Source organism: Littorina saxatilis, linkage group LG8 (genome assembly GCF_037325665.1).
Source record: "Littorina saxatilis isolate snail1 linkage group LG8, US_GU_Lsax_2.0, whole genome shotgun sequence".
Taxonomy (NCBI): Eukaryota; Metazoa; Mollusca; class Gastropoda; order Littorinimorpha; family Littorinidae; genus Littorina; species Littorina saxatilis.
In genome coordinates this window covers 30,331,459-30,341,458 of record NC_090252.1, presented here as the reverse complement: position 1 = coordinate 30,341,458, position 10,000 = coordinate 30,331,459, and the positions used below count along the sequence as shown (strand labels likewise).

The window sequence follows — 10,000 nt, the reverse complement described above, 5'->3', positions numbered from 1 at the left end:
GCTCCCATCTGGTTTCTAACATTCTCAGACTCCTTGGCCCTCGGCTCGCTTTCACTTATGTAATGCAGGTGGGGTATATATCGGGGATAGTTGCACATTGCTCGGGGCACGTTTTAATACGAGGGGTAACTAAAATTACAGCAGCAAGTCTGTTTTGTGAAAGGTATGCACCAACAAAATAAAGTCAACAATTTATAAAACATCTACTCTCCGATTTTGTTTTCATTCTTTTAATTTTCTGCTTTGTTGTTGATGTTGTTGGGGCTGTGTGGTTGTTGTTGTTACTTGAATAATGAAAGGATATGCAGGTCTCCAGAAAGATTAACACATACAACCTTACGTTTTCTAAGAAATCTGTCATCAATTGCGGGACTGAGTGTCTCAGAATGCAAGAAGACAGTTAGAAAGCAATATGTATTACCAACAGCATTAGAAAGTAAAGAAAACAATTAAACTGATATCTGTCTGTTTGTCTGTGTGTCTCAGTGTCTATCTCTATTTCAGCGGTATGTCTGTCTGTTTGTCTGACTGTCTGTATCAAGTTTTATTGAACATTAACCCCTTTCGAGTATGGAGAAATACCATCGTTATAAAACAAAAACAAAAGAAACGAGTCACAAACGGATTGGAATGTGTGAGTGATGGTCTCAAACTGATGTCCAAGTGAGAGTGGTTGCACGATGACTGTGTAAGTGTGAGCTTTGTTGCACCTCAACGCTTGAGATGGTCCAGATCGGGTTTGATGTGAAAGAGTGGTGTCAAACAATTAGTGTAAAGGTGAGAGTGGTTGCCACAGAGTGAGGTTGGATGTGTCAGTCGAAAGGGGACGTATATGGTGCTAGTTTGGTAGTACAGTCGTGTGTAAACTAAGGTCAAATGACACTGAGGAAGTTGTTTCCCTCCTTGTCATCCAGCACACACACACACACACACACACACACACACACACACACACACACATAAACACACACACACACACATACACACACACACACGCACACACACACACGCACACACCCAAACACATAAACACACACACACACACACACACACACAAACACACACACACACACAAACACACACACACGCACACGCACACACGCACACACACACACACACACACACACACACACACACACACACACACACACACACACACACGAGTTTTATATTAGCTTCTGATGCTTTATTGCACAGGCGCAAATGATTGTACTATTTGTACACTTTGGATGCTATAGCAGGCGTATTGTTCTTTTACAAGCTACCAACACCTCTCATTGCCCCTCTCGACGCCTGTTTGCAATCGGTTGCCTCCCTTTACATAAATAAACCAAACAAATTGCGTCATCGCACCAGAAAACCTTTCAATGTTCCCAATCAAGAGGGAATTCTGCGGATATATTTTTGTGTGAAATGATTTCAGAAAGCCTTTGGTGATTGGTCAATGTTTTCCGGAGTTCGTATTGCCAACACTTAGGTCGGTCGCGCTGGGCTTCAGTGTTATTTGATTTTGCTTTCCGAAATACAAAGTAAACGGGAGATTAGGGACATTCATCAAGTAAGTGCAACTCGCACATTGAGATATATATAACGTAGAGCAAAACAAAATACAAATGGAGCGGCGCTCGAACGGACCCCAATGCTCAAGAACTCACAATTAACTCTCGAACTATTTCGTTGTTGTTGCCCCGTTAGCACAGATGGTATCGCACCCAACCACAAAATGTAGTACGTGGGGTTCGAATCGCATCTCACACAAACTAACTTTTTTGCTATAATCGTACATATTTCTTTGTCTTTTTCTAAACTTTTACTTCTTTTCTTCCTTCCTGCATAATTTGCTGATAATGGTCTATGCCAGTTTTTCGAATAGGAAACAACAAAGCAGCTTTAATTTTCCACAACAAAAATAATAAGAAACAAAATCGAACACGTGTAAAATTCTGCACAACATAAGCTTACGCAAACAAAAGTCAAACAAAAAATGTGATGACAACAAGTCTATTTATATACAGTTAAAGAAGATCTAAAAATCACTGATTGAAATTAAAACAACAATCAAATCAAGTAAACAAGTTAACAAACAAGCAAACACATAAAAGCACTAATGGTAAACCAAAAAAGTCTGAGTAAGATACAAATTGCGTACTTAAAGACAAGACCATTTTAAACATTAAAACCAAGCTTACGTGCAAAGTTTTTTCTCGGAGCGTCAACAGTGAGATAAAATGGACAGTGCTTGGCAAGAGGTCGATATCAACAAATATTGCTATTTCATATGTTACCTGGATTTCCATTGGTCAATTGGGCAAAACTGAGCTCAGTGCAAAAGTAATATCGACGACATTTCCGTCGATATCAGTTTTGATATCGACGACCTCTTTATTGCTTCCCCACTTCAAAAACAAAAACACCTAAATTTAAAAACAAACAAATATATATGAAAATGTAATGATCCCAGAATTTAGTTGAGCAAGTGACTAAAGACTTTTTGAAAGAAAAGACATTTTGAAATACTGAAAAGTACAAGAAAAGAGTGAACAAAAAGAAATAATAATCAGAGGGAGGGATATGGAACAGCCAAAACTGAGACAAATACTTTTGTAATTTCTTTACAGTAAATACAAAATGTCCAGAGAATTAGCAATATATCTAACATTGACTGACTGTGTGATGATATCTTCTGCTATAGGTCTGTTTCGACAGTGATATCAAAATCTCGACATCCGGTCTCGATTTTGATATCACTGTCTCAACAGACCCACTGTCTCAACAGACCATGGCAGAAGATATCATCACACAGTCCGTCAATATTGGGTATTATCACACACACACACACACACACACACACACACACACACACACACACACACACACACACACACACACACACACACACACACACACATGTCATTTACACACACACACACACATACATACCTTCGAAACAGCGCACACACACACACACACACACACACACACACACACACACACACACACATATATATATATACTAGATGATTACCCGCTTCGCCGGGAAGAAGTAGAGCCGAATACCAGGCTGCGCCTGGGACCCGGCTTTGCCGGGTGTACGCCGGCTTCGCAGCCGCACGAAGGAAAGGAGATAAACGCGCAAAACACTGGAGACCTTCTAAAAATAGTAACGTGCAGTGACCTTCTAAAAATAGTATAACGGGAATATGGATTGACGCCACACGAAGGAAGGGAGATAAACGCAAAACACTGGAGAAGATAAGGAAGAGTTATTGGGAATGGTGAAATCAACAGAAAAACCAAAATCGGTTCAGCGCTGCGCGCTGAAGGCACGTGTTGAAAATTCTCATCGACCAGGGTGTGTCCGGGGTCTAGCTGAATATGTCCACCAATTTGAAGCAGATCCATCGAGAACTTCGCCAGGAAGAAGTAGAGCCGAATACCAGGCTGTGCCCGAATACCAGAAGTAGAGCCTGGGACCCGGCTTTGCCGGGTGTACGCCGGCTTCGCAGCCGCACGAAGGAAAGGAGATAAACGCGCAAAACACTGGAGGCCTTCTAAAAATAGTAACGTGCAGTGACCTTATAAAAATAGTAACGTAGTAACGGGAAAATGGATTGACGCCACACGAAGGAAGGGAGATAAACGCAAAACACTGGAGAAGATAAGGAAGAGTTACTGGGAATGGTGAAATGAACAGAAAAACCAAAATCGGTTCAGCGCTGCGCGCTGAGAGCACGTGTTGAAAATTCTCATCGACCAGGTTGTGTCCGGGGTCTAGCTGAATATGCCAACCAAATTTGAAGCAGATCCATCGAGAACTTTGGCCGTGCATTGCGAACAGACACACAGACACACAGACACAAGTCGTATATATATATTTGTTCACTCGCATGCACGTACACAAACAACCACTTAGGCAAAAATGCTGACATACATCAGTGTTCCTTGACATCAAATTTAAAATTTGAGATAATAATCGCAAAGCCCCTTAATTCTGCCTTTACATTTGAATACAGCAAAATACAAATGCAGACATATGCATGCACAATTTAAACTTACTGTGCAGGCTTCTTCTTCGTTCATGGGCTGAAACTCCCACAGCTTTATCGTGTATGACCGTTTTTACCCCGCAAAATACGCAGCCATACACCGCTTTCGGGGGATGCATGCTTGATATTTTGGTGTTTCTATATCCCACCGAACTCTGACATGGAATTCAGGATCTTTTCCTTGCGCACGGCTTGGTCTTGTGCTTGCGTGTACACACGAAGAGGATAACTTGCACTAGCAGGTCTGCTCATATGTTGACATGGGAGATCGGTAAAAAAAAACTCCACCCTAAACCCACCAGGCGCGGCCGGGATTCGAACCCACGACTTCCGCTTGAGAGGCCGATGCCTTATCCACTAGGCAATTGTGCCCATCACTGTGCAGTTCATTACAATAAAAGAAAAACATCTTTCTTGACAATAAGGTGAACATTATTTTGTTTGAAACAGGGCCGGTTAGTTCAGGTGGTAGATCACTGGACCTGTGATCCGAGGGTCAAGGGTCAAGGGTCAAGGGTCAAGGGTTCGAATCCAGACCGGGACAGACACGGGTCAATTTTATGTGTAGACTCACAGAGGGTACCCATGTCCCAACCCCGTGTCACCACAGTGTCACGTAAAATACCTCGATCATTCTGCCATAAGTGCTGGTGGCTGATTACACCCGAACACGCATACACCACAGTGTCTCATTTAAAATCGGGGTAACTCCCGGGAACATGCGCCTAATGGTTTTACCGTTAGGGCGTAAAATATCATCATCATCATCATCGTTGTATGAAACGTCCCACTTACGCAAGTAGATATAACTGTTCATTAAGAGTTGGTAGTTTAAACACAACTGGTTTAATACAAAGAAAATGTACCGACTTAACCAAGAGATATGTACACTTGTGTGCATGAGTGTAAGGGTGACTGTTCTTTTGTTCTCTTTTTTACGGAGGAAACCTGTCGTCTTCTTCTCTTAAATGTTCATTTTTGCGATTTTGTCAAGCTCATTTGCCAGGTTTCTGACTGTTGCCGCCATTTCAGATTTGTTCCCGTTGTTTACCTCTGCGCAAATTTTAGCGAATTCATAAATACTGAAAGCTAGGCCAATGGCATTAATCCCCCTGGTTACGTTGCAGACTGCACGCGCCCCAGTGCCAGCCGCAGACCGAAGGTTTTTGTATGCGCTTCGGATTTTTAAAAGCGTGCCTCCGACTACTTTAGCTCCTTGGAAAATTTCCTTAAACAGTCGGAGTATTTCTGAATCAGACCTTTCTTCCAAATCAATCAGTCTTATTACTTTCATTCGAAATGCATTCCATTTCTCATCTATTTCCTTGGTAGCGCTATTCTCGATGCGAGTTCTCACCATCTCTGCTCCCCCGCTAGTTGCACCACCAATGGCGCCAAAGACGCCTCCAACGCCAACAAGAAACAGGCTTGCGCCAGCTGTGGCCGGTACCAAAGCTAGACCCAAAAGACCGACACCTGAGAAACAAAATGTGCTTTTTCTTTCATAAAACAACAACAACCCCAAGCTCTCTGTTTCTCTCTCTCTCTCTCTCTCTCTCTCTCTCTCTCTCTCTCTCTCTCTCTCTCTCTCTCTCTCTCTCTCTCTCTCTCTCTGTTGATATGTCTGTCTGTCTGTCTGTCTGTCACTCTCTCTCTCTCCATCTCTCTCTCGCTCTCTCGCTCTCTCTCTCTCTCTCTCTCTCTCTCTCTCTCTCTCTCTCTCTCTCTCTCTCTCTCTCTCTCTCTCTCTCTCTCTCTCTCTCTCTCTCTCTCGATACTGCCAGTGCGAATACTTTGAGGCCATTACTTAGCTTACATAAAAGAGCAATCAAATTCATTTTGATTGAAACATGCAACGCTCCCAAGAACAATATTATAACCATTTATATCCCAAGGCCTTGACCTGAGCAAATATGTTACACTTTCACACTCTTGCATTCATGGAGGCCAAACGCAGTTGTACAGAGTGGTGTGGTTTATTCGTCATTCGACTGCATCAGACAGACATAATATGACATCGCCTCGGCAAGTCGGAGACCGACCGCCTGGCTAATGACGGATTACTAGCGCCAAAACCAACAAGAGGCGAAGCCTTCAAGGCTCCCGTAAGAAATCGACAAACAGTAAAACAAGCTCAAATCACTCCGTCACACGCACATGCACACGCACACACACACCACACACACACACCACACACTCAGAGTTAAAACTAACGCATCATATTTACTCCATGTATAATTTTTAAAAGAAGTCAAACAGATAAAATGACTGTGTATTTGTTGTTGGTGTAGTTGTCCCTGAAGGAGATCTTGTGGAATCCTCTCTCTCACACACATACACACACACACACACACACACACACACACACACACACACCCACACACACACCACACACACACACACCACACACTCAGAGTTAAAACTAACGCATCATATTTACTCCATGTATACTTTTTAAAAGAAGTCAAACAGATAAAATGTGACCCTCCACCACGAAATGAGTCGCATGTCACCTCGCGCGGTTCTGCGCTAGGCTTAATATAAGTCCGGGGAGTGTCTGGTAACAGTGTGAGGGTCACCTTAGTCACAGGCTTATAACTCAAACAGTTTTTGCTCTTTTCTAAAACGGTTTTCACCACTGGATAGAGCATAAAAAACTCTTTAGGAAAATGTAAAAATATGAAAATCATGCAAAGGTGACATGCGACTCATTCCGTGGTGGAGGGTCACAAATGACTGTGTATTTGTTGTTGGTGTAGTTGTCCCTGAAGGAAATCTTGTGCAATCCTCTCTCACACACACACAAACACACATACACACACACACACACACACACACACACACACACACACACACACACACACACACACACACACACTTTTAACCTGCATCAGCATAATTATCATGGCAAAGCTTAGGCAAAAAAAAATAATAGGTGTGGTTACGGTAACATAGCCAAAACAAATAGGGTAGGAAGGTAGGCAATCACTTTTTTTTTTTTTAACTTTTTTTTCTAATGTGTACAAATTAAACCTACTTGACAGGGAAATAAGTGTGCGACTCGGGCGCTTTCGCTTTCATTGCGTTTTTTGCACTCGTTTACTTGTTGTTTTTGGGTATTTTTTTGACAAATGTAATAAAAAGTTATAGGGTCGGCCCCAAAAAATAGGGTAGGTCGGGTTACCGTAACCACACCTATTTTTTTTTTAGGCCTTATCTACAATCATTAACTTACTCTAGAGCTTGCGTATCAAGATAATATATTCTTGGAATTGTCATACGACTAAGATTTAAAGATATGGGCGTCACGATGGTCACACTCACGCCTCAGACAGGTTCACATGAGGTTATTTGCCCTGGTCCTCGCACTCCGAAGTCTCTGATATTGTTCAGTGACACATTGTCCTGCTGGCAACCAGTTCCACGTGCTTGGGCATGAACGGTCACCAAGAAGACCATTATCTCTCATATACAGGCTGTGTGAAAGCTATTAAGGTCAATGACAGAAAAACCGTGTACTTCCTCACTGCAGCCTTGGGAATTTGTTTAATCCTGTCCCACTCAATTATCGGAATGTTCCTGTGCACTATGTCTTTGTATCAGAGAGTTGTAATGTTCATTTGTAAGGACGTGCTTTCCTGAAACAAATGAAGAGTTGGATTACAACGCTGCAGTGTTCTCTGCCCTGGATTGTAGCTTGCCCGTCGTAAATCAGCAGTAGATCTACGGGTGCTGTGTTCATTTGGAAATCTACCATCAGCTTGTCTGTCTTTTGCACTGCAGACACTAAGCAATAGGTACCTGCCATGTGGTCACTTTTTCCACTGCTGTCCTCAGTCATATACTTTTCATCATGCCGAGTGGATCTAAATTCAGAAGTCGTCATGTGGCTGAGGCATATCTGACATAGCGTCGATCTTGTTGTAGCTTATCCTCCTTTCTGAAACAAAAGGCAAAATACGATTAGTTGTGATGACTACAACCTACACAAATAAAAACAGTGTTTTGATACTGAATAGTCGTGTTATACAAGCTACTTTACCTATGCAGCATGCATGGGAATCCTACATTATGCGAAACATGTCAACTGACTGCAGCAGCCTGGTTCTTAAAATAATTCTGACGGTCAACACAGTCAACACACTATTCACAGTCCATTGAGGAGCAACTGAGGTACTCTCCAGTGGTGGGTTTAAGAGGGGGGGCGGGAAAGGGGGCCCGGACCCCCCCTATAGGGAAAGAGAGAGAGATTCAGGGGGGGGGGGGGTCATGCACCCGACGTGACCCACCCTGGCATTTTCGGGCGCTTTGCACCCTCAATTCAGGCGCTTCGCGCCTTCAAGTTCGTGAAAAACAGTTTGGGTGTGCCCCCCTTTCCTGGATCCACCCTTGCTATCTGATGGTCTTCTTTGAATGATAACGATCAACTCAGAAGGAAGAAATCAACAGAGGAAAAAATAAACCATTGACATTAACCGCTGAAAAATACAGAATCACATGTGCCATTATGTAGAACAAAATTCCACACCAAACTTTCTTTGGACGACTGTCGTCTCAAAACTCGCATTCTACCTGCTGTCCAACAGAAACTAATCTTACGTTGTGCTGCCTTGGAGAAAAAAATGCCAACAAAGCCAAGGAAGCTGTTGCAAGGTGAGTTTACCAAACGTTACGGAATCGTGATAAGCTTAGTGCGTAAACAGCAAATAGTACAATCAAAGAGAGGAGTCTGGAATGAAACGCGATACAGATCTAGGTAGATCTAGCATTCACAAATTGTAGAAAGGCACCACATTTTACAGACAGAACCAAGACAGAGCATGTTTTGAAACTGAGGCAAAATCGTAATAATTTTGACTTTGAGAACAGATTCATCCCGTTTCCTTATATCTGCATGTTCAAGTAAATAGTAGACAGTTTTATACGGGCAGAGTAAACTTAAGACTCCACTGCAAGTCTTGAAATTCACATAAATCGAACCAAGAACAAAGACATCCAAACATTACAGGCAGTTTAGATCAACTAATTTCACTGGAGGTGACTGCCTAGCACTGTTTTTCATATCCGTGTCTGCTGAAATAGAAAGAAATTAAACAAAACGAATGATCAGTAAGCTTATGTGACACGCTTTATGAGTGGGAGACACTAGATCTGTCTGTACTTACATTGTTACTGGGGACACGACTGCCAGATCGACACTGCGCTTTCGACAGCTGATCTTCCCTGCGCAGACACTGGGAACACGCTGTGCAAATCAAACTGTTGGAAATCTCCTTTGGCTTTGGTATCTTCTTTATCTATTTTTCTTGAGCTAAGAAATCGAACAATGTGAAATCGTCTTCCCCGAATCGGCGAATGCAGAGGTGAGAACTGGAAAGTGAGTCTTTTCCCACAATCCTTCACGTGACCTGACCTGATCTTGACCCCTGACCTGGTCTACATACCACACACGACACAAACCAGTCACCTGCTTTTACCCGCCCAAAACCCCCCACCACCCGTTTTCTGTGGATACACACTTTAACTACACACATGCCGACAAAATGTTGATCATTGCTTCAATACTTTGAAGATGTTGCTTGAAAAATAACCAGGTGAAATGAGTATTTCGGTGTTTAGTCAAATGTTAAAGTTTCTACCACAGACATACATACGCACACACTCGCACACACAGACAGACAAAGTTACGATCGCATAGGCTCACGTAAGTAAAATTAGTAACTTTCACGGGTTAATTACTAATTTTCAAGTGTTAATGTCTAATTTTCAGTTTTGGATCGCTTCCTGACGGCTTACTAGTGCCAAAACTAAAAATTAGTAATTTTCACGCGTTAATTATTAACTTTCATGTGCCTCGTGACTGTGGGGCCTCAAAGCGCATGCGCGACTGTTACACCGGCCAGAGCGAAACATCCTTCGATTCGAAACTTTAGTCTGGTCCATAGTTCTTTAAT

The 10,000-nt window shown here is 42.5% G+C and overlaps 1 protein-coding gene and 1 long non-coding RNA gene across 2 annotated transcripts in view; both read right to left on the bottom strand.

Moving 5' to 3' along the window:
- The window catches only part of LOC138973272 (uncharacterized), a 253,426-nt gene that overhangs the window by 222,912 nt on the left and 20,514 nt on the right, over nt 1–10,000 (bottom strand). The gene's annotated exons all lie outside the window — the stretch shown is intronic.
- The window catches only part of LOC138973257 (apolipoprotein L6-like), a 34,456-nt gene that overhangs the window by 17,680 nt on the left and 6,776 nt on the right, over nt 1–10,000 (bottom strand). The window contains exon 3 of the mRNA XM_070345978.1: nt 5,404–5,522. Within this exon, the coding sequence (XP_070202079.1) occupies nt 5,404–5,522 (119 nt within the window). The remainder of the gene's footprint in view (nt 1–5,403; nt 5,523–10,000) is intronic.